We start from the raw sequence: 24,703 nt of genomic DNA on the forward strand, positions 1-24,703 counted from the left end.
GGCATTCATTTTTATGTCAATTGTATGAACTTAATTACCTCTGTAGAGTTTGATTGAAACTGTAATGCTGTAGTGATTACAGCAAGGTGACAAAACGCTGGCTTACTTTTGAAGCTACCTAGAAGTGTTAGTATGGCTGAAGTTAGCCCCTTCTTTGCCTAACAGAAACCTCTCACACAATGAATGATAACATAGAGCAAGCACCAAAGCAGATTACTGAATGGAATTCATACTTTTAGAAAACAGCTCAACCTCCAACTAGCTCAGGAATATTCCTCTCAGGAAAAACATACCAACAAAACAAAAGCCCTTCTTGTTGCCATGCCTTCAAGACAGCTATAGGTTGGAAGAAAGGAAAAAAGGAAACCTAGGTAAGTGGCATATCAGCAGGTGACACAACTCTTCTTGGCCTCTGTCTCTCCATCTGCAGAATGGGAAAAAATACATATACAATCCTGGTATATACATTTGAAAATGCTATATGTAAGAGTGATAATGGACCTATACCATTGGTTTCAGTAGGCTCCAGAACAGACCTATAAATATAAATCGACTGTCATTCCACAGTTCTCCTCAGCAGTTCCCATAGTTCTTAAAATAATTTGATACATTTCTTCCATGCAGCTATTTAATTAACTTGCACAAGTGTTACTGAGCCATCCCTACCAAGCACCTCCATTGTTCTGTTTCCACTTATTCACCCAATCATTTATTTATGGCTGTTTTCCTTCTCCAGTTCTATCACCTACCGAAAATACATCAGGTCCACTGTTTCCTTAACTTCTGGCAATCATACCCATAACTTTTATAGCTAAGTAAACACACCGCAGAAGCTTTGCCATTAAGTCCCAACAGCTTTTTCTGGAGCTAAAATAGCTCTTTATCCCCACCTGGAGGAGGGACCGACCCTTCAAGGAAAAGTGTTCATTCACAGCCAGAGTCTCCATCTGCAAATGCACTCTTTAAAACATGGCCAGCGTCCCACCCAGAACACATCACAGCAAATACAGTTCATACCGTTCTATTCCATCACACTTTTGTACGTGTCGAAGAACTATTCTTGTCATCTGTTAGCAGCTTGCTGCATTCAAAATACTGGACTTTTGTTTTTAAAAAAAATGTACATAATATAAAAAGGAAAGGAATAAATAAATTAATTGCCTGGCAGAATTTCAAATGAAGCTGTCTGAAAAACTGTTAATTTGTCTTTTCAGCAGACAGAACTGGATCACTCTCCTGCCACTGGAGTTGCTGCCTTCCCTCCTCCTACTCACCACCAAGATCAAAAAGCAGTTTTGAGATTCCGTTCGGCAAAAGCAGACTGGAGTAGAAGCACATGTCAATACCAAGAAATAATGTGCCATTTTAAATTCTGATCCTGTAAACATTTATGTAAATATTGAATAATTTTACACTGGTAAATAATCCTATTAAACTGGCTGAATAAAGTCACCTTGTAGGGTCAGAGCTGATGTCACAAAAGGAATTCCTCCATTGTTCTAACAGCTTCTCACAGTTTGTTTCAGTATTAATGACAGCACTGGAGTATGAGGCCACATCATTTTGTTTTACCTCCTACACAAATATAACCAGACCATTTCAGTCAACTATTCTTGCACCTCCTCGCCGAAAAAAAATCAAAACGATCAAGAAAATCTACATTTTACCCACACTGATCTTTTCTGACAACACCTGTAAATCTTGTCACAAACAAAACCAAACTTTTGTTTGTGAAATTTGTTTAAAAAAAAAGAAATCTAATCCTGAGCAGGATTATTTTCTGTAGTCATGTTTACTGGTGTTAACTATATATCTGTCTTTGGTATTTTATAAAATTATTTATTCTTTTCTAGACCTCTGACTGGAATTCTGAGTACTGGCACAACATAAGCATTCCTCTGGTTTTATGGAATTTCCTCAAAATCCCCAATTTTTTAAAAAATAAGCAGCAGATAGTTTTTCTGCCCATTTATTTTTCTTGCACAGAAATTACTGGGGCTTTGCAATTAAATATATCACCTTGTCTCCTTCTAAATATGAATCGTAAGCATGTATCAAACACTCTTCTGCATTATTAGCGTTTTAATTTTGTGTATCTACCAGTGGGATATTACTATCACAAGGATTTCTTTCACTCTCCTTATACACTGCGAACTGATTATCCTTACCTCTATAACCATCTATTTTTCCAGGTGACTTCAGCTTCCCTTGTCAATTCTCTTAACTTGAAATGTGTAATCACTGTTTCCTATAGCTCAACTGATGTATGCAGGTCTCATTTCCAAGAGCCTCATGTCACAGCTGCCTCATTTTCTGATGTAGTTTTCTGGCCATTTAATAAACTTCTAGTTAAAAAAATCCTACTTTTCCTCCACAGTATCGTGATGTTCTTCTAATACACCGGTTTTATTTCACCCACAGTTTGGATGAAAACTGCCCTTTTGAAGAGTCAGGAAACACGGATCATCAATGAGGTTTGCCTTTGCCCACACTGCTTTTACTTTGCTCACAAATGCTCTCTCCAAACACCAGTATCTGAGGAAACGATGGCTTCGGCTTCACCACCGCCAAAGCCCGAGCTGCTGTGGGCTTGTCTGACTGCGGTCCCCTTTGTCTTGCGAGACCGTTAATTTTTAACAGCTCTCCAGATACGTCCGCAAAAGAAACTCCCGGAGCCCCCCACATGGACTCTGGGGAAGGGGCCGAAGCCCCTCGGCCCGCCATGTTGGAAGGGAACCGCCCTGGGCCCGTCACCATAGCAACAGCGGCACGCGCCCCTCCGCGAGGCGCGGCAGCCGCAGGGGGTGTCGTCACCGCGGCGCGCCGGGCGACCGTGGTGACGCAGAACGGCTGCGCCGGCGCCCAGCGCGGGAGGCGGCGGTCGGCGGGGAGTCGGTGTCGCGGTTCTGTGGGGAGCGTTAACGGCCGTTCCCGCTCCTCTTCCTGCAGCGCGGCCCGGAATCAGGCGGCCCGCCGGTCGCGGGGAGAGGCGGCATGGCCGGCCCGCACCTGCAGCAGCCCAGCTTCCTGCTGGTGGGTGGGGAGCAGCGGGCGGGCACCGGGGAGGCGCCGCGCCGAGCCCGCGAGGCCGAACCGAGCCGAGCCGGGCGGGGAGCGGCAAGAGCCGTCGCGTTTCGGTTGGACTTGCGGTTTCTGGCTAACTGTCGGCTTTGTTACGTACCTGTGAGGTTACCAGGTTGGTCGGGGTAACTTCAGCCGTATCAAGAGAAATGCTGTACCGGAAGAGCGGTGTAATTAGGAGATGTTTACGTCATGACTGTGATAAATATTGTCCTCTCTGGCAGTGGTGATCTGATATTCCTTATGATTTGTAACAGGCCACTTTGAAGGCAGATTGTGTAAACAAACCGTTTGTTCAGAGGTGCCACGATCTCGAGACGGTGATTGAGGAGTTTCCTGCCAAGGTGAGCAGTCGCTGCCTTTTCAGAAAGTCACTGCCCACCATACTTCAGGGGAATTTGCTTTTTTCATATTACTCATTTTTTTGTTCCTATTTCTCTTATCAAGAGTTTTGAGGACCCAGGTGAAACAGTGGGAACCCAGTATTTCCTAAGAGTTAAAAACCTTTTCTAGTCATTAAAAGATCGTTTCAGTTGACTGCACTTCATTAATAACTTTTGGCCTCAGTTTACAAGGTAAACTAGTTCTTAAAATGTGACAAATAATTGCATGTGATGCTCATGAGTATCGTTGCGACTTTAGTAGGATCAGAAATCAGGGCAGATTTCCTGTAATTGCAATACTATAATACATTCTTCCAAATGGAAGCTCTGCCCAGTGATAATCTGGAAGCAGTCATAAATAGCTGGCAGACAGTATCGTTGTGCATTCTAGTGTGTGCAATAGAGGTTGTCCAAGTGAGGAATTGTACACATTAACTATTTGTGTCTGTTTCCCCTAAAGGAACTACATGGCATCTTCCCATGGCTGGTGGAGAGCATTTTTGGTAGCCTGGATGGCATCATTGTAGGCTGGAATCTTCGCTGTTTGCAAGGAAGAACAAATCCTACTGAATATTCTGTTGCTTTGGCTTTCCTGGATCCCAGGTAAACGGATTCATTTCAGCACAGATTAAAAAACATATGGTGAACAAATAACCAGTGTTTGACCTTCTTTCATTGTGCAAACGTAAGTTCACAAAAGTGAGACAGGAGAGGGTACTTACCATGGATTTTCTTTCTGATGCTTGTTTGCAGTGGCCCAATGATGAAGCTGGTTTACAAGCTCCAAGCAGAGGAGTACAGATATGATTTTCCAGTCTCATCTCTTCCAGTGAGTAACTGAAAAATTTGTAAGAAGGCAATATAGCTGTTGTTGCAGCTATTGGAACTCTTCACGCACTTTATATGTACGGTTCAATGCAGGCCAAGGTATAGCCTCAGTGCTCCAGGTTTAGAGCATACCTTTTTCTTTAAACAGTTGCTAGAGGAGGAGAGTTCCCAGCTATAAACTTTGTAGGAGGTGGTGTGGTTGTCATCAGCAGTTAGATATTTGTGCTGTTCAGCCAAGAAAGCTGCATTGTCATTCTTACCCTGTCCCCAGAGCAAGTTGTGTGCTTTATCTTGGTTAACCAGTAATTGCAGGATTGAAAATAGTTTTCCAAGCTCGTCACACAGCAGTGTCTTCCCTGGCTGTGCTGTGTGCCCACGTGTTTGAAGACTAACTACTATCCTGGATATGAAGTATGAGATTTCAAACAAAAAATAGTTATCTGCAGAGTTGTTCCACTGTTTCTTTCATTGCTGCCTGCTACCTAGAAATTGATTCAGATGGTGCTATAGTCTAGCAAAAGGAAACATCATTTAAGTATATAGTAGTTCCTGGTCCACAGCTCAGTTGCCCTAACAAAACCATCAGCCATCAGGCAAACACCAGTCTTCTGCTCCCACTGCAACTGGAAAAGTCTTGGTGAAGGTTTTTTTAATTATACTGAATACTCATTTTCAATGAGCAAGTTGGCAGTTACCTAAAAGTATGCATTTGCCCAAGGAACTACTGCAATGCAGTAAAATCCCACTGAGCTGAATGTAGATACCATCCCAGAATGCTGGTATGCAGCAGGACTTCACTGTCTGAAAACATACTCTGCAATTATGCTGAGTAGCCAGACTAATATTTCATTACTCTGTCTTTCAGGGCCCTGTGAAGGCTTCAATACAAGAGCAAGTCCTACCAGAATGCTCTTTATACCACAACAAAGTCCAGTTTCCTTCAGCTGGTGGTTTAGGTTTGAACTTAGCTCTTAGTATCCTTTTAACAGTTGGATATTTAATTCCTTTTAAATATCTAAAACTGAGAGATTACAAGCATTTCTGCTGTATATTTATTACATGTCTATGGTAAATCACAGTTGTGCCAAAGAGTTTGGGCTGATTAGAAATGTTTAGATTCCAACGAAAGATAAATTTGGCCTCTTATAAACCCTTGTGGGGGAATTTCTGGCCTTATTCAGTCAACAACAGAATTCCCAGTGATTTCAATAGAGTCTGTATTTCACAATTTTTGTTTTCGTAACTACTCATAGTTTATGTAATATGATAGAAAAAGGGCATGTTAACTTTGCAGCTAGTGTACTAGTTGGAAGCAGACTAGATTCTGCTGCACTGGTTTCAGTTTGAGATAGTCACATGTGCTAAGAGCAATGCAAACACACTTTGTCACATAGAGAAGACCTCCATTACCAATGTTTGAGTCAGTTGGAAAGCAAGAAGGCAAAGCTGAATTTGCTGTTAAGCTCTAGCAAGTTAATTTAGCATTGACAAAATAATAATTTAATGTCTAGTCAGCATCCTCAGATATCTAACAGTTGTACCTGTTTTTATTATCTGATCCTTGACTCCGTTCTTCTAGATCCATTTGAATATTACATGTTTTACTTTGCAATTAGTTTGATTACACAGAAGGTAAGTACCTTTTGCAATTTTTCCCTTGAAATAATATTAACCTTTCTTCACAATGCTTTAAGAGCCTGCTGAGATGCTGTCCAGCAGTTTTATCTGTACTTTCAGAATTTGTTACTACTTTGGTTGAGTTGATGATGTAAGACTGGATAATAAACAAAATACCCACCTTAGATATACCAGTGAGCAGTCTGTCCAACAACATGCCAACATAGAGCAGACAATGGATTCCAGATGGGTTCCCTACCCAGTAACACTGTTTATACAGTCATAACCACAGCTTTGTACTATGGTGTCTGGTTATTTGGTTCCTCTTCCTGTTGGTACCTGTGCTATATAACACTGCACTCTACTTGGCTACATTCACTACTACAGCAACAGTTCTCTTACAGTTAGTTAGTTTACCTTTGCTCCAAAGTGTCTTTGTTGTCAATTCACTCCTTATAACCACTGGGCTTCTGCTTATTTATACTAAATGGGTCCAGCTGTGTAGCAGACACTCCCTAGCAGTGGCTTAAAGTGACAGTATATAACTCCAGGTGTATCCTGTGCATCTGTTTCAGAACTCACCCATCACCCATCACCTCAGCCCTTCCAACAGTGCTTATTTCACCTTGGTGGACACATACCTGAAGTGTTTCTTACCCACAGAAGGAAGTGTCCTTCCTCCACCTTCTTCAAATCCTGGGGGAGCCATCCCTTCCCCAACTCCCAGGTAATGACTGTAGTGCCAGAGGCAAATTGCAGGAACAGTGCTTACAAAATACAGCTTGGTGGAACAAAATCTCTAACAAGTAGAAAACACCTCTGCTCTTTATGATCTGTATGTACTTACTATATAATTACAACAAATAAATAGATCTACGTTCACTTAATTTTACCATAAAGGTTTCATTTGAAAGTCTGAAAGGTAGCTATTATTTGAGCAGAAAAGGCACGTACAGGCAGCAAAAATTCATCAGTTCAACAACTCCAGTTGTGTTTTGTGCCCTGCAACTGGAGTAGGACAGATCTGACTGTACTTGACAATAGTTTTCACTATCTTCAGATACATATGGTATGTGATAACCACTGCCACAAGGAAACTTGCATCTTTTGTTGATGCTGCTATAAAGCCAGCCAACTTGGCAGTTGGTCGTTTTGTTTCAGTTCTGAGGTTGCCATCCTTAATTGTTTAATGCTCTCATTACCTATTTTGTGGTTCTTTGAAATTGCTGTGTCAGGACCGTGTCTGTGGCTTTGTTGCAGACTGATAGTGCTCATAGGTTTCTTAGTTTATAACTTCCTGATATAAAAAGCCAAGACACATATTAGTAATCAGATCCTATAATGAGTGACTGCATTTCAAGTGAGTTTTTGTGTGGTAATAGATCAAGCTATTTAGCCACAACTGGAAGGAAGAGGATGAAAGATTATTGACACTCACTGAAGTTCTATATGTCTGTGTGATAATGGCATAAAAACAAACTCACAAAGGTGAAGTGAGAATTCTCCAATACAAGCACCCAGTCTTTTGTTCTTTGTAATGGCTACGTGTGTGTAAGTCCATGTTTTCAAAATTGGTTTTGCTACTCGAATTTATAAAATGTTACCAATTTTAGCAGTTTTATACAAATGTAAAAACAGATAGCCATTATATTTTAGATAACTGCATTTTAAATACATTTCAAATATTAATTTCCATGGTCTGTTGAGCCTTAGCATATACCCGGTAAAATACAGATCAGGTGAATTATGAATGTGGAAGGCAGAGTGAAAGAAAACAAACTGAAGGAGAAAGTGAAAAACCACGTGTCATTGAACTTATCGTCAGATCTGTGTAAAGCTGGTTCAATGCAGTATGAATAGTGATGTAGTGTTTGTTTATAGTAAGAGTGACTAGTGATTATAACACATCACAGAAGTTTGAACTGTATATAATCAACTATGCAGTTTTACTTAAAGACTATTTTGCAGTTTATAAACCAATGATAAAAAGCAACGATCTATTTCCCTGTACTGAGGCTTACTGACTTCAGTATGTCCTTTCATTTGTCTTTAAAGGTCTCCAGCAGTGCCTTTCACTTCCTACGGCATGCATCACACCAGCTTGCTGAAACGGCACGTTGCCCATCAGCCTTCTGTGAATGCTGACCCAGCTTCCCAGGAGATCTGGAGATCAGAAACACTGCTTCAGGTAAGTTGGATTTAAGGAAGAAAACACCCTGCAACATTTCTTGCTGCTAACTGAGGAATCCCTTCTTTTTAAACCAGAGACAGTTATGCCATTTTGCTTTAGCATGTTTTTGGAATTGAGCAGTACAGTTACTGAAACAAAGAACCACTGTGAAACTGTTAAGTTGTAATTTAGAAAGGCACTTAGTATCTTTTTTTTTTAGACTGCATATCTAGCAACTGATCTCAAACGTTTGAGTAATTTTTTCCAGAAAAGTTTCTAAACATCACTTTCTTTTTTTTTTCTTGAATCTTACATAAATTCTATGCTCTAAGCAAAGGTTAATCACAGAGAAATTGGTTCCGTTCACCATCAAGGGAAAGGAAAGGAGAATCTGGACTTAACAGTTGTTCTGAAACAAGTTCCTACCATGTTGCTGAACTGAATTATTAATGCTTAGCAGGTGCTAACAGTATGCCAGCTCAGTCATTGGCATTGACATGATGATAACCTGAAACATCTCTGAATAGGTGCCGGTCTATTTACAAGTACAGCTTAGTTTTCAAATGATATACCATGGTGTTCCCTGTACCTAGCTTGTGACTGACAAGTCCTGAATTATTTCTCTTTCCTAGCTGAGAAAATACTTGTTTTGCAGATCTTTGTTGAAATGTGGCTTCATCATTATTCACTGGAAATGTATCAGAAAATGCAGTCCCCTCATGTCAAGGTAATAGTTTGTACTTCATTCATGAGCATCACCTGACAGTTGACCTCTTATCTTGGGGTAAATCTCCTATTCTGTGGAGAAATTTTGGTATATTGGTCCAAAGGAAAGAAATAACTTACCAAAGTCTCTACATGAGTGTGTCAAAATTGCTAATCCAGTTATGAAGAATGTTGTGAATAAGTGTGTCATCCAGATTTGCCTTCATTGCAGAAGTTGTGTTGTTTTTGTTTTGTTTTTTGTAAAAGATGAGTTTGTGGGATGGTCACAACAATCTGAACACCAGTAATCAAACTACTAATGACAGGGAAGATGCTACTATAAAACCATAGTGCTAAGTCCCACTGGGGCAACATGGCTGCTAAAAATAGATAAAATTGATTTCCAGCAGTGATAGCAACTGTTACTGAAATACCAATTAGTAATTTCTAAGATCTGTAACTGTCTTTTAGCATAAATCCAAATTAAAAAAGGAAATCTTGCTGAACTGTCCTTCAGAGTTAAGTGAATAAGTCGTTTCTGTTGTTTCATATACCAAAATATGCTTTTCACCATAATGGTTTGAGAAGCAGTTCTGTAGCTACAGAGTTCAGAATATCTTACAAGCTCCTGCTCAGATGTTCTTGCTCACTGTTCTAAGCAGTTTGTGGTGGCCTGTTCATTAACAAACTACTGCATGTAAAAACTAAGTAAGTGTTGGGGGGACTAAGATCAAAGGCATTATAAATGTAAAGGGAATTTGAAGGAGAAAATGTTGATCCTCTGAATTCCCTCTGGGTCACAGTGGGACTTTCATAGAAGGGGAGAGAAATATAAAGAGCTACTCAGGATTTGTTCCTGTGTGAAAGAGCAATATGAGAGTTGATTGAGAAATTCTAATCCTTCACTCCACAGGCTATAAAATAACAAACATTTATATTTTGCTAGGGAAAGACATTGGAGAGCTGAAGTGTGATGGGTTTTGTTCTTTATTCTTGAGGTCAAAATGCAAACTTAGTAATGTTGCAAAGTCTCCACTTGGGACTCCTAGCAGCATGGCTGTGCACCTGTGATGGAAAGGCTTTGCTTGAAGTACCTTTGGTCTGTCTGTCTGTCTAGTCTCTGTGCATCAAGCGCTGTGATTAGGCCAGAAATAATGATTGCTTTAAACTTCTCTCCTCTGTTCACCCTCTGTATTTCAGATGCTCTCTTCTAACACTAGGGAGCAGCAGTTATAGACAATGACTATCAATGTTATGGTGGAGTAGTGCCTAGGTAGAGCTTAAAGTTCTCTGAAATCATCATTTCAGGGTCCTCTACAAGCTGTGTTGAGCCACAACTTGAGCTTATAACTCCCTGGTGGTAGTGTAGCTTCATCTTTGATGGGAAGTAATCATGGGCATGTAAAAAAGTCTTTGGGGGTTAGAACACCTGAATAGGGGCCTGGAATTCCTTATGACATCCATAAACGGATGAAGGATCCCTCCTGCAGGACTGAGGAAAGGTTTCAGATCAGTTGGGAACAGGACTGTTCATAAGCCTGTGGTGCTTAAACTCAGCTTTGTAGACTGGTCTCAGGGTGGGCTGAAGGAGAATAGTCTGCTTCATAGTTCCTCAAAGGAGGAAGTAGAATATGCAGAAATGCAAGTTCCATTTTAACATAAGGGTTAAAGGGCTTGACTGGAAACCCAAGATCAGCCTTAACATTATTCTTAAAATTATTAATAATTAGGCAGGTTCACTTGATTCCATTTAGCCTTCTGTGTGTGTGGAAGGAGGGGTAATTAGTGACCATTCATCTCTGGATCAAGACCTGTTTGACCATCAGTGACTTGAAATGGCTACATACCTGTGTTGGAAGGTAGGATGAGGGTCCACAGAACTTGCTTTTTCTTTGTCCAGCACTCAGACTTGTTTGCTTTGACGGGCCAAGCCAGATCCCAGATATGTAACTTTTCTGTGAAGTGCCTCAAGGAATGATAGATTTTTCCTTAAACCTTGTTAATGTCATCACAGACTTCTCTACAAGTAGAAGACAGTGGAATGGGAATGAATAGTAAATAATTTCTTTTGAGAAGATGTACTTCTTTTCTGCTTTACTGCTTTGAATTCTTTCTGGGTCTGGTGTGAACCAGAGGTTGACACCATTTGCTATGCTGAGTTTCATTGTTTTCCCTATTAATTTAACTATTTTCCCATTTTTCTACATTGTCTATTTGCTTTTTCTCCTCGGATGACCTGGAGCCCAAGCGTGCAGCATCTCTTTTCCTATTCCCTTCTGCTATAATAACAATGAACCCTTAAAAAGAAGTTGTTTGATAAAACTTTACGTAATGCTTCCTGACCTTCCAATGCCAGGTGCCACAGACCCCAGCACTGCATGTGAAACACCCATTAGACTACAGGCTCTTGCCGATTCCTGTGGCAGGGAAGTCGATTATGAAGCAGATGATGTGTTTGAGCTGTTGGGGAGCTTGCAGTAACAATCTTACCACTCTAAGAGTGTAAAACCAAAAGATACCAAACTGGCACTAGAGGAGATTGGGTAAGGGCTGTTGAAGGCAGCAGAGGTGTGATCTGGAGAGTTAGTTTAGATGCCTGACAGTAGTCATTGGGATCTGTATAGTGTACATTTTTCGTTTTATGTTTTTTCATGAATTTCATACATCTGTGTCACTGTTGCTACAGTATCCTCTTCACCATCACACCATCAAAAAATACTCTTTACCTTATTCATCCAAGAAGGGATCTGGCTGAGGCTGCAGAGATTTCAGTGTTAAGGCAAGATGCCTTTTGCATCAGCATATAACACTGTATGTTAGGTATGTCTTTTGCCTTTTCATATATATGTGACATTTCCCTAATAGTAAAAGTAATTTCCTCTTTTGAAGAAATTCACAAGACCTGCATCCTTCCTAAACAGCCTTTAACTAGACAGAGGATTTCTCCAAACTGGAAACTTACTGGATGGGCTCACAGTGATTATGAAAAGCCATACTTTTTTTCTTCCTGTTCCTTGGGAAGAAGAAAGTACCAGTTTGAGTTTCTTCCCAGTATACAAACCCTGCTTCTCCAGCAGCACAAGAAGAAATGACAAAGTTTTCAGAATAATACTAAAAAAAATTGCATTTTGAATATTGAACACTTTTACTTCATTATTTAATAAAACACCATAACAGTGTGTAAATCCTTGTTGCTGCAGTTCAATTAACTTCTGAAATGGGGAGTTTATTTGGCAAAAGCTCCATATCCCTTACCAGTACTTGCTCTGAGGGTAGCAAAGAGAACAGCCACAGCCACTTAGAGCCATACTTTTTTTGACACCTCCTCCCAGTTGATAAAAGGGTATGAAATACTGTGGAATTAATCTACTGAAGACTAGAAAGAAGAGGATACTGTGGCTGCAGTTGTTATTGTGATATGTTGTCCCTGACTGTATTTGTGATGTTCATTTCCCATCCCCCCACCCTTCTTCCTTGGGCTCATTCTCACTTTTTTTTTCTCTTGCTCTCTTCTCTCCTTTTTTCCCTCCCCCCCCTTCCTTTTTGTTTCTGTTGTCTCAGCTGGAGGTTCTCCACTACCGACTCAGTATCTCCAGTAAACACCACGGTAGTCCTGCCCAATCCAGCTACCAGGCCCTCCACGCATACCAAGTATTATCATCTTTTCATTTTGTTTCCTTTTTAAAAATCTTGTTCCATCATATAATCTGCAAACTGTAGTGGTGCTAGCTGTACAGCAGCTTTTTCCTAAGGTGTGGTTTTACATCTTGATTGAGAACAGTGAGATTTACTAAATTTTCAGTGAAAACAGATACTGAGAGGTATTACCATGGAGAAAATAGTTAAAATCTAGCATATTATGAGGACTAATTGGGAACTCCATTTTTAGAGATGCATTCTTGTAATGCCTTCTAAAAAGAGGCTTATCAGCTATGCTGACATTTTTTGACACCAAAACTGGCTCCACCAATGGCAGATTTCTGCCCCTCATACAACAGTCATTTAAGCAAACCTTGCATGGAAGAGAAGATCAGAATTTGCATGGCTGTCACCTAAAATTAAGGCAAGGTAGGGATTTTTAGCCAGTGAAGTGTGATTGGATAGCACAAAATCTGTAGTGGCAATCTGAACTTTACTTTTTTTCAAAAGCACACGAGTGGTACATTTGCAGATTGTTCAGGAAATGTGCATGCAGAAACATTCCTGTTGGAACAGATTGCTGATTCCTCTTTCCCTACTTCAGCCCTTTATTCATTGGGTCTTCATTTTGGGAAAGGGGAGGGCTGAGCATATGTACTATAAAGCTCTATTACACTATAAAGCTCTTTAGCACTACATGGAATTTCCCTGCTGTTTAATTCTTTATTTTTTTTAATAAAGTGCTATGATATCTCAAGGTACTGCTTAGAAAGGAAAACAGGAACTACTATTTGTCTTTAAATCTTTTTTACTATTATGTTTATCTAATTCCTGTGTTAAGAAAAGAATGGCATACATCTATCCTGTAAGCTAAGGTTTGACAATGAAAACACTTGTGAGGAAAAATAGTTTTTAAACCAATAATGTTTGTAATGGTGCTGATCCAGGCTAAAAGGAAATTACAAGAATTGCTAAGTGTAAAAACTACTAGCATCACCTGGAATGATATATTGAAACAGTGGTACTGGTGGTTGTGTAAGTTCAAATGGTACCTTCAAGGGGAGCCTAGAATTTTTTAAAAATTACACCCTTTCAAGGCCTATAGCAAAGTATTCAACCTTTCTACTTGCTTTTGGAAATCCTGATCTGAACTCCTAGGACCAAGTAACTTCTCAGAGTTCTACCCTCTTATATAAACTCTCCTCACAACTGTAGAAAACACGCTGACTTACCAGGAGCTGCCAAGAAGACAAGACCAGCCTTCATTAGAACTGGTAACAGGTTATCCTCTCTCTTAGAAGAGTCTCTGATCTGGCTGTACTACGTATCTATTATCAGTCCTTGAATCTTTTCCTGAAGTTAATTTTACAGTGTAGTAAAAATGTTAAGAGATTATAAAAACCCATCTGCTTTGCCTCAGGCATTGCAGAGAAAGGACACACACACACCCACCCTCGTCCCCGCCCCCTGCACTGGAAATACTGTTGAATGGATTTAAGAAGTAAAAGCTTTTTGTATAAAAATGCCTGCCAGTCCCCTAGAGTCATATTCAGTGTCTTACCTCAGCATAGCTGCATTTGGCATCCTGGAAACATCTTGCAGCTATTGCATAATACATCTTCCAGCATCTTCCATTATACTTGCAGCTCTACCTTTCGTTTCACGTACATTCTTCTCAACTTTTGAGAAACATGAGAAACTTAGAATACAAATGATATCTTAAAATCTGCCTTCAGTAATGGACTGAGATTATTTGGTGCTTTGTCCCCAGATTCTGGAGCAGACCAGCTCTGGTGCTGGGCACCCAGGAGAACTAGCTCTTTTTCACTTCATTCATCTCCCTGCTATATCATACACTCACTCGTTCTGTTAGTAACATCACTGTGGGTCACCATCACTCCTTGTGCTACTCCCACCCATAATGATGCTAGAAGCAACAGGATCATACAGGACTTGAAGCAGTTCTTATTCTTACCATAACTCTTTCTAGGATTATTCTTTCTTATAAGGCAGATGAGTACCAGCATAGGAAGGAGAACTCAGTAAAGCCAGCCAAGAGCATAAACAAAGGATCTGTTGTGCTGTCCACAGCAATGAACTTATAACCATAATGAAAGGCTGAATATTCTTTTTTCAGAAAGGGGTAAGTAGAAATCTACAAGTTATTCTGTTCCTTAATGCTAGCCTGAAATTCAGTGCGTTAGAGTACTGTAGATACTTTTTCTTACAATCACGTTATCAAAAATATGCTACTGTTTCTTAGTGAACTGGTGGCAGAAGATTGATGCAACTTGTCCTGGGAGCAAGTCTATCTAAAACCAGGTGGCACCAAGCTACGGTGAAGAACCTAGAAGGAAGAGAGCATTTCTTGTATTTCGATCTGAGAATATAATTTTCCTGAATTATCTCCTGGACATTTAGCATATGATACTCATTATCTTCCTGTCTTTTGCTTTGAATCTAGGAGTCATTTAAGCCCACTGAAGAGCATGTGCTAGTGGTAAGGCTGCTTGTGAAACATCTGCATGCTTTCAGCAACAGTCTGAAACCAGAGCCTCTCTCCCCTTCAGCCCACTCCCACACAGCCAGCCCACTAGAGGAGTTTAAAAGGTAAGTACAGGAGCAGCTGGTCTCTGAAACATCTAGACCTTCTCCCTGAAGAACTCCACTTTCACTGAGAGGTTGAATTAGGTTGTTTTGATGGCTAAATACAGAAGTACATTATTAAAAGCACATGAGAGGTAATGGATTGTTTCTCACATCCACTAGATGTGGGGGCAGCTTCAGGAGGGGGGATGTCTTGCAATTACACTAGTCTATATCTTGGCACAAGTCAGAGAAAAGAAAATGCTACCAGAGGATTCTGGCCAAGGTTAGTGGAGAATTTTATATTTATGTATTTGAGTTGAAATTCAATGGCCAGAAGTAGCTTCAGTTAAGAAAGAACAAGTTTGGGTCAGTCCTTTCTGTATTTGCATTTGTAGAAGTGTGTTGGGTTGTTGGTTGGTTGGGTAGGGTTTTTTTGTTTTTAAAATTTGTTGCTGATTTATACATGTAATTGTTTTTGAATCTGTTTGCAGGGTTGTAATTCCTCGGTTTGTCCAGGAGAAACTTTATATCTTTCTGCAACACTGTTTTGGCCACTGGCCTCTGGATGCCTCTTTCAGAGCAGTATGTACCCACTTCTCTTTCTAAGTCTGTACTCAACAGAACTAGTAATTAGTTATTGCTGTTTAGCAGCTATTTCTTGGTCTTTAAATCTTTTTTTTTTCCTAGAGCAGTGAAATTCTTTATATAACGTGTACATTTAACATTAGAGAAAGAGTGCTAATTAGACATAAGAAGGAAGTTGAATAGAACTTGGTGAGAATTACTACGGGTTGTTGGCTGATTTTTCTGACACTGAAAATGGCTGTTGATTGAAAAAAGTAGGTGTTACTCTTAAGACAGATACATTCTTATAGGTCCAAATTTCTTAATATCTTATCTAATATGATAGGTCATAAACAAAAGTAATACGATATTTATTTACGATAGCAAGATACTGCAAATATTACCTCCTGCAAGCAGGGAAAGAAATACATCTGACAGTGACTCTTGGTAATTAATGTAGGAGTTTTAAAAATGTAGAAAATCTAGCATGGCTACAACTTGCTCACTAGACCTATAGTTAGCTATATCGCAGTGTTTGAGGTACATGTGTAAGGCAGAATGTCTGAAGAAATGTTTACAGAGGCCATGGCAAACCTAGTCTTGGCTTCGGTGCAATCAGGACTCCACTGTGTTTCCTCAGGGTGGTGGGTATGTCTATGCAGAAGACAAGAGCTGAAATTATATTAATGTAGTTATCTTGTTTACTTACTTCAGTAGGGATTTGGTGAACACTATCAGAGCTGTTAAATGCACCTTAAGTGAGGCCACCAACTAAGTTGTATTTTTTTGGAGAAGCAGTTTGAGTGCCATCTCATTTGGGTATTACAGAAAGTCCAGATTAGTCCTAACGAACATGCACTTAGTGTTTTCAGTTCTTTTTCAAAGATACTCAGATTACTAGAGAGAGCTTTATTCCTAAAAACTTCGGGGTATCATTAAGATAATATTCACTAGGTTTAAAAGAAAGAAAAAAAACCCCTTTCTGTCTTCCTTTCCAAAAAGTACTGATACTCATGTGTTTTTCTGTGTGTGGTTTTGCTTAGGTTCTTGAGATGTGGTTAAGTTACTTGCAGCCTTGGAGGTATGCTCCAGAAAAGCCACCTCAAAGTGCAGAGCCCTTGCCTCGCAGCGTGTCAGAGAAATGGTAAGGAGGAAAGCAACTGTGAGTAATCTGAACAAAGCCTCAAGTTTATGCAGATCCTGAGTAAAACAGCAGAATTTCAGCTTCCGGTACAAGATCTGAGATTATTTGTTACAACACAAGCTTTTGTTCTGAGAGGAGTATTCCAGCTCAGTGGAAATAGACCATCTTTCCAGAGACAGTATAAAACATTCCCTTAATGACTCGTTTGGTGACAATTATTTAAATAGCTGTACTCACAAATCCTGTACTTACTTTGACAGGGCTGCCTTCATTCAAGAAAACCTACTCATGTATACTAAGCTGTTTGTAGGATTTCTGAACAGAGCTCTTCGAACAGACTTGGTCAGTCCAAAAAATGCTCTCATGGTGTTCCGAGTAGCCAAGGTCTTTGCTCAGCCCAATCTAGCTGAAATGATCCTGAAAGGTAAATGGGTATTTTAACATCTTATGCTGCTCTGTCTCAAATCTTTCTTTACAATGGGTACATCTTACCTCTGAAGCACTGAGGTGAATAGACCGACTCTCCCATTTTGCACGCTGTTTTGCCATTCGAAAGTCTGTGTCTTCACTAATGTTTGTCGTGTTGGTTTAATATGCCTATAGTTCTAACCACCATCATCAAGATTTCATTCCACAATTTTTCTTTGAAAGAGTAAAACACGTGATATTGGGTGTATACAATAAAGTCAGTTTTTCTTACACTTGATTATTTAGCTCAGGATTAAAACTTCTTATACCTCTAAAGGTATCTATGCTTAGCAAAACAGAGTCACTTAGTCTTGTATGCACTTCAGGATAATCAGGATACAGTAAAGTTGGGAGAGGCAAGATTTGACAAGTATCAGTGTCTTAAGTGTCATGGTTCTGTACTGCCTTTGTTGAAAAAAAGTTAAAGGCTTAAAATGCTGTCTGTATGGTCTGCATTTAAATGCACTCTGACATGTTCTGCTGTGGGCAGAGAGGATTAAATGAAAAAAAGGTAATTAAGGCCTCTTTCCCCCTAGAACTACCTGCCTACCTAAAAGCAAGTTGCCCAACTGACTTAAGATGCTTTGTAGCTAGACCTTCCCCAGGCGAAAACAGGAGTATTATGTAACAATCTTCACTACTCTTCTAAAATTCTAGGAGAACAGTTATTCCTGGAGCCAGAACTTGTTATTCCCCATCGTCAACACCGACTTTTTATGACCCCTCCATTTGGTGGGAGCTTCTTCTCATCATGGCCTCCAACTATTACAGATGCCTCGTTTAAGGTGAAGAGTCATGTTTACAGCCTGGAAGGACAGGACTTCCAGTATAAACAGATGTTTGGCACAGAAGTCAGAAATTTGGTAAGCAACAAGTTTTTTGTCACGTGTCTTTTTACTTTGACAGGTGTTTTCTTGGTGCTGAGCATCCATATTATGATAAGTTAAGAGTGGACAACTTTACTGCACTACTGTATAGTTAAGTTTACTGATGGTGATATCTAGAACCTCAGGGGTCTCAATCCAGCTTAGCTGTAAAAATCTGCTTGCTATTTGCTAAATAAGTAGTTAATTTAACAGCTTGCTGCCTTGGAGTAGTATATTGTGAGCATTTCCTCCCAAACATGCTTATTGTGAACTTCTGATTCATTGTATTGATTAGTACCTATCAGCCAGTCAGATAAAAATAGCAGGAGGAAAAAAAAAGCAGCTGAAAAAATGAAGAAGCACTCAAGTGCTTCAACAGCAAAGAACTACCTTTGCACTATTGGAAATGCAAACAACAGTCTTAGCAGAAATCTATATGAGCCAAGAGATCAAGTTTGCTGCATTTGCTCTCACTACCAGCTGTCAAGGCACAGTTTTATCCATGTATTGATGCTTAGCAGTTCCTTATGTTTGTCCCACACAATTTCTTTTTGTTTTAGGTGTTAAAACTGGCTCAGTTAATTTGTCAGGCGCAGCAGACAGCAAAATCCATATCAGACCACTCTGCAGAGACAATGGCTAGCCAATCCTTCTTTTCATGGTTTAGATTTACACCATCTGAAATGAATGGTTCCTACACAGGCAATGACCTTGATGAAATCGGGCAAGACAGCATCAAAAAAACAGACGAATATTTAGAGAAGGCACTGGAATACTTGTGCCAAATCTTCAAGGTACGTAGTATCTTTCTAGGAACTTTATGTGGCAGTGCAAACGAGTCAGGATTCCTCAAATGTACTTTTGTCTCTCTTGTACTTTGTGGGGTCACAAAGCCATCCAGAGACCCTACTAGCAAATTTTGTTGTAAATGTCTTCTAGGCTTGACTCTACCTGACCAGTTCAAAACCCCTTTCAATATAGATGGAACTAGATGCTCTGAATTTCTGAATATCAGGTCTACTTTGTTTCAAGTGACCACTCTTTTGGACTGTGTAGTTTATACCAAACCTGTCTCATGTTTACAAACAGGCAAGTCATGGCTTAAATTCTAAAACAGTCCAGTATCTTATAAATGTAAAGAGCAATAAAAATACAACATACAACTGCAGCTATAGATGAATAGATGAACTAGTAGTAGTCTGTTTCTTTGGTTAAACTTAAAAGAACATTAATTTCTCTGTCAGTCACACTCCCTCATACAGAGTTGACCTAGAAGACAGCTATTGGACAGCTCTTGAGGAGTAAGGGACATATAAAACAGAACACCTCTCAGATTTGACAAGCACAGATAAAGAAATCTGGAGACTTTTATCAGCTTTTAATATCTAACTGAGGTGCTGTTAAGCAGTTCTTGGTATCTGTGCTGGCTGTCAAAGGTTTCCAGTGCTAAGGAGTTTGTGAAGGAAGAAATAAATGAAATGGAAGGGGTAGATCAAACACATGCTTTAGAACTGTGTTATTCTTGAGTAGCTGAATGAAGCCCAGCTGACCCAGATGATGATGAAGTGTGGGACCGCTCAAGACGAGAATGGAAAAAAACAGCTTCCAGACTGCATTGAAAGCGAGGATGGCCTCATTCTTACACCCCTTGGCAGGTACCAGGTGAGAGAAGAAAGATTCCATATCGCTACCCTAGATTGTTCTTGAAAAAACAGGTTGTCCTTCTGCATCAAGAGAAAAGCAACTTATTTGGGGCTAAGAGAGGTGCCTGTATAAAGGTGTTTCAGATGGGAGCTGCAAGATAAAGGGTTTATTTTCCTGTTTCTAGATCATAAACGGCCTACGTAGATTTGAGGTGCAGTATCAAGGAGATACTGAGCTTCAGCCCATCCGAAGCTATGAAAATGCCACTCTTGTCCGCCTCCTATTTCGTTTATCCTCGGTGCTTAACGAAAGAGTAAGTACAGCACTGCCTCCTTTTATATTTTCCTTTGCAAATTTCTGTTCTTCACTGCACTTGCACGTATGACACTTGTTCTTGCTCTATCTCCTTTACTGTGGTCTAGATGGGTATTTCCTAGTAGTATCAGGCCTGCTTCTCTACCTGTAGTTCTGCTTTTCCTACACAAATCATTAATAAATAACATTTAAAATGTATTCTTTGTGCCTGGTGAACAATGGAGTATCATTCAGAATGAATGTTTCTAAACCAGGGAAAGCAAATCCTTTCTGTAGGTTTGATAGATACAAGGCAAGTCTCTGCTAAAGCAGTTCTACTATTTAAAAGTGCATTTTGATTTTTCCCTGCCTCTATTTCCTATAATCCACATCCTGTAAATGAAGAAAATTGTAAAGTAAGTTACACTTATTTTATGACAGCAGTTGCAGTAGAATACTAATGTTTAAATTTTTCTTACCTCAGTTTGCTGATCAGATGGATGTGCTTTGCTCCAGGGAAGATTTTGTTGGCCGACTTTGTCGCTATCATCTTACCAACCCCCACCTCGTACAGAAAACCAGGTATACTCCCATGGTGAAGGACAGAACAAGCCAGAACTGGGGACCAAGAATCAGTCTGAGGTTCCTGGCTAGCTACAGGACTCTCATTTCTTTGCTGATGATCTACTTCATGGCATCCTGGTTTTACATTGGGCCAGTGGGCTGCACATTCATTATCCTGATTGCATATTTTCTCTATGCCATAATAATGACTTTTTTCTCTGAAGGATGGAAGCCACATGAACACTAATTTCCTTCTCTTGGCTTACATTTGTAAAAATAAATGTTTTAAGGAGGAGCCTGGGATTCAATGACTAAAATGTTTGAAGTACCATATCAGATCTTCCTAAAGTATTTTTTAATATGAAAGTTAATTGAGTTTTATAAACAATGATGTGGTCTTGTGGAATGGAGAGAATCAATGTATATTTTATTTTTATAAAAGTGTTCCCATAGAATCTAGTGAATGACTTTTTTTTGAGGGGGGAAGAATGAGCTATCAGTATTTATAATACTGAAATGAACCCTGCCATATGCAGAAATATTTTTGATTTGGCAGTAACTGCATTTGAAGCCTCTTACACTGTTCTAAAGCAAGAATTAGCTGTAGGACTTAACAGATTATGCTTACAGGCAAAGCAGTTAAGGCAACAGAAAGAGCAGTGCATCAAGAAATTTATAGGAAGTTGCAGTGATAGGAAAAAAACCCCAGAAGATGGGACAAGGCAGTAAGACTGGCATCTCATAGCCCAGTGCTGGGCTTAAACCTCCTCTTCCCTGCCTTGAGCCCTCCCCAACCCAGGCAGGTTTATGTCTTCTACCTCCATAAACCACTTCTCCATGTGTTTGCACCTCTTTGAGAGGCACTGTGCTCAAGGGGGTATTAACGCTTGGTTGTAAAAACAGAAGTTACTGCTGTTTCCCCTGTAACCTTACTGTAGCTCTACCGGGACAGTTTTGGCCAGCACATAGGAGCATTCTTCTCTGGGAGTTCAACAAATACTTTGTTGTCCTCTCCCCTAACATGAAAAGGGCAAGAAATCCTATTTTCTTCCATCAATGTTTAAGGAATCCATCAGTTCCCCTCTCAAGCAGCTGTGCTGCAGCAGCAGTACTCCCATAAAGCATTAAGGACTGTGCACAGCAGGGTCGCAGGAGAGAAACCATTTACTAAACAAATCCAAGAGCACCCACACAGGCATTTAACACATTGATGGCAGCATCTGACACCAGAGCTCAGCCCCACTGCTGCCTTGACCCCGGCTTGTGCCACTGGGACTGGGGGAGGGAGCTGCCCGCAGCCCCCGCACCCACGGTGGAGGCGCTGGGCAGCACAGTGCTGGGCGGGCAGAGCTCTGCCCCCCTGCAAGGGACCGTGAGAGGAATGGAGGGTGGTCCTGGGAGGGGGGACAGCAACAGCTGCTCCTCAGCAGCAACTATCACTCTCTGTGCTTCCTTAAATGACAGTTGGTTTTTTTTTTTTAAAAAAAGTATTTTCCCACTTTAAGGAAGATATTCCTTAATCTCATTCATTAAACTCAAAATGAACATGGGATTGCTACTAAAAGGTATGCTACATTTTCCTGTTGCTGCAGACAGGATGAATTCAAAGCTGTGACAGATCACCCGTTACCGTGTCATCTGCTCACAACTGAAGACTGAGTTGCATGAAGTCTTGAAAACCCTTTGCAGTGTATCTTGACCCAGGGCCATTGATGACCTACACTCAGTAACTCAGAGCTGTACTTTAAGCAAGAGCACTGTGGTCAGCTTATACAGAAAAATGGAGTAGCTGAGGGTCATTTAGACGTTAGAAACACAGTTTCTTCTAAACAGCAACAGCAGGCCAGGCAAAGCTAGAGGTGTGTCCCTAGCAATGTAATGCACTATGTTCTCAGCACTAGCTTCAGCTACATTTTAACAAACCAGATCTGCACACAAAATCATATGCTTTACTGAAACCACTTGGAAGCACAAGGGAAAAGGAAAGAGGAATGCAGTATTTCTGTACTGCCTGCTGCTGCAGTACAGCATTTTTAGCAAGACATTTTATTCCTCACACCAAGCTGCTGTGAGATATGCTGCCAGGCACTTCACTCAGCATAAGCTATAATTAGGATTTTGTTCACACACACAAGGCAAAAATTATGGTTTTTTTTCCAAGTTCTAGAGAGTAAGGGAGGCCACTTCTAGGTTACCACCTCCCAGGTCATAGCTTTTTGTGGAGTTTTTTGTTTGGTTGGTTGGTTTTTTTTTTACAAGCTCTGCTGTTGGCTAATATGAAACATAAATACAGTGCTGAGAATGTTGGGGGTGGAATTTGTGGTAGGAATATTTAGTGCTGTCCTCTAGAAGCAAGTCTATATGCTATCTAGCAACTTCCATGATGCTACTATATAAAAGGTTGACTTTGTTTTTTAAATGAACTCATGTGCATCTCCATGTTAGCTACCTTCATGTTATATCCCCAGCTTATCATCACAGTACTTACCCTCCATGGCGACACAGGAGTCAAAACATTTGATTAAAAAGAAAGTTCCTCAGTAAAAGGTATGTCAGGTTTCTGCAGAGAACACATTCAGCAACTGCAAAAAATCCATTCCTCAAACCATCTCTAATCAAGGGCGGAGATCTCAGTCAAGTGTCTTATTAACAAAATGGCCCAACCTAGGCTACTAAACAAGAAAAAGCAGGTGTTTCATAGTTTATTTTGTGATTTCAAAACATCCTTATTGCCCTGGGACTAAGGGGCTCCATTTCCCCATCAGCTTGTTTCTGCCCTCAGAGTATGGCAAATAGGGGGCCCAGCTGCATGTTTCTGTCCCCGTGTTCACTCTCACCCCTTCCTGCAATTTCCATTCTCTGAGCTACTTTTTTTAACAACACTAAATGTTCTTTGGGGCAATACATCAAGAGATGCACAAAGAGGAATTCTGATCAGATCAGCTTCCAAAGGCAACTCAATCAGGAAAATGACAACCATTTTGTGCTCACTAAAAATATGCCACAGTGGGGCACGTGGGAGAGAGAACTAATCGAAGTGAAATGAGGTTTCATAAGCTAAATGTAAATAAACATGCTGTAGAAACCAAAGTCTTCAATATCATGAAAGTAAGCCTGCAATAACCAGTTTTTGCTAACAAATCCACCAATTTGCTTGAGCATTAGAGCTGCACAAGGGTTGAATCTCACTATGTTCCACACAAGCATACAAGAAGATATTTCCTACTTAGTAGTCATTGTCCTGCTGTGATGCTGTAATTGCCCTGCTGCAAGTCTGATTTGGGTAATTTGATACTCAAGGGCCTTGGCTTTGCAAACTTATTTGCTTAAACTGCCACTCCAGACTACTCCCATAATCAGCTCTGCAGTCACAGGACTTTCTCAAATATTTATACAGAACACTCAAATGACAGGAACTGCCCTGCTTCTTATAGCTCCTCTCAAATGTTTGGTGCTTTAAGGCGACATCCATAGGAGATGATATTCTCAAAAAAACCCCTCACAGATCTCATACAGGTGAGAAACAGAGAGAGGAGATACTGTAATACAAGCCTCTTTAGAAGGTAGCATTTATCAGAATAGAATCAAAGAATTTTTAATTTAGTCCACTGATATGCAAATCAGTTTTATTAGGTCACACTGTCAGTATTAACTGTATTAGCTCTCTAGTACACTTCATGCCTTTTATGGTCAGATTTGGCCCATAAAAAATGATCTACAAGTGAAAATCCCTTTTCCTTTGTGCAGAATGAACCAGGTCAGAGCAGTTTTAACATTACATTCTATCAGGAATCAATAGTTTTGGAAGATGGAGAAAAACACTTTTCTAAATTTAAGCATCACCATACCCTATAAGACAACTATACTCCATTAATATTAAGGCATAAATATTTTCAGTAGCATACTAGGAAAAGGATGAGTCCAAAAAACAAAGGCATGGTGCTTCAAAACAGGAAGATGTGTTCATTAGCACAGTAATTCCCAAAAGGAGTGCCTGCAAGAATGTCTTCCCCACGTTCTGCCCTTAAGCACCCAGTCTCAAGAGCCTAGCAAGGGCGAGCATCCCTGGGGAACCAAAAGGCAGGATGTGTTGTGCTCAGCAGCTGCTGATGCACCCAGGGCCTGGCCATGCTGGACAAGATCAGGG

The 24,703-nt window shown here is 40.3% G+C and overlaps 1 protein-coding gene across 3 annotated transcripts; it reads left to right on the top strand.

Moving 5' to 3' along the window:
* The first annotated feature begins 2,853 nt into the window (after positions 1–2,853).
* On the top strand, positions 2,854–21,015 carry SMPD4 (sphingomyelin phosphodiesterase 4). 3 transcript variants are annotated; one of them, XM_074886983.1, is made up of 19 exons: positions 2,854–3,033; positions 3,339–3,425; positions 3,925–4,067; positions 4,218–4,293; positions 5,158–5,266; positions 5,872–5,924; positions 6,485–6,636; positions 7,965–8,097; positions 8,735–8,806; positions 12,346–12,435; positions 14,888–15,033; positions 15,504–15,594; positions 16,620–16,720; positions 16,981–17,144; positions 17,846–18,051; positions 18,615–18,848; positions 19,585–19,716; positions 19,883–20,011; positions 20,477–21,015. In XM_074886983.1, the coding sequence occupies exons 1-19, from the start codon at positions 2,995–2,997 to the stop codon at positions 20,801–20,803; spliced, it is 2,484 nt and encodes an 827-aa protein (XP_074743084.1). In that variant the 5' UTR covers positions 2,854–2,994; the 3' UTR covers positions 20,804–21,015. The 3 variants fall into 3 exon arrangements, with proteins under 3 accessions (XP_074743084.1, XP_074743086.1, XP_074743085.1); XM_074886985.1 differs by having other exon boundaries at positions 17,960–18,051; XM_074886984.1 differs by lacking the exon at positions 12,346–12,435.
* The last annotated feature ends 3,688 nt before the right edge of the window (positions 21,016–24,703 follow it).

Source organism: Strix uralensis, chromosome 17 (assembly GCF_047716275.1).
Source record: "Strix uralensis isolate ZFMK-TIS-50842 chromosome 17, bStrUra1, whole genome shotgun sequence".
In the NCBI taxonomy this organism is placed as follows: Eukaryota; Metazoa; Chordata; class Aves; order Strigiformes; family Strigidae; genus Strix; species Strix uralensis.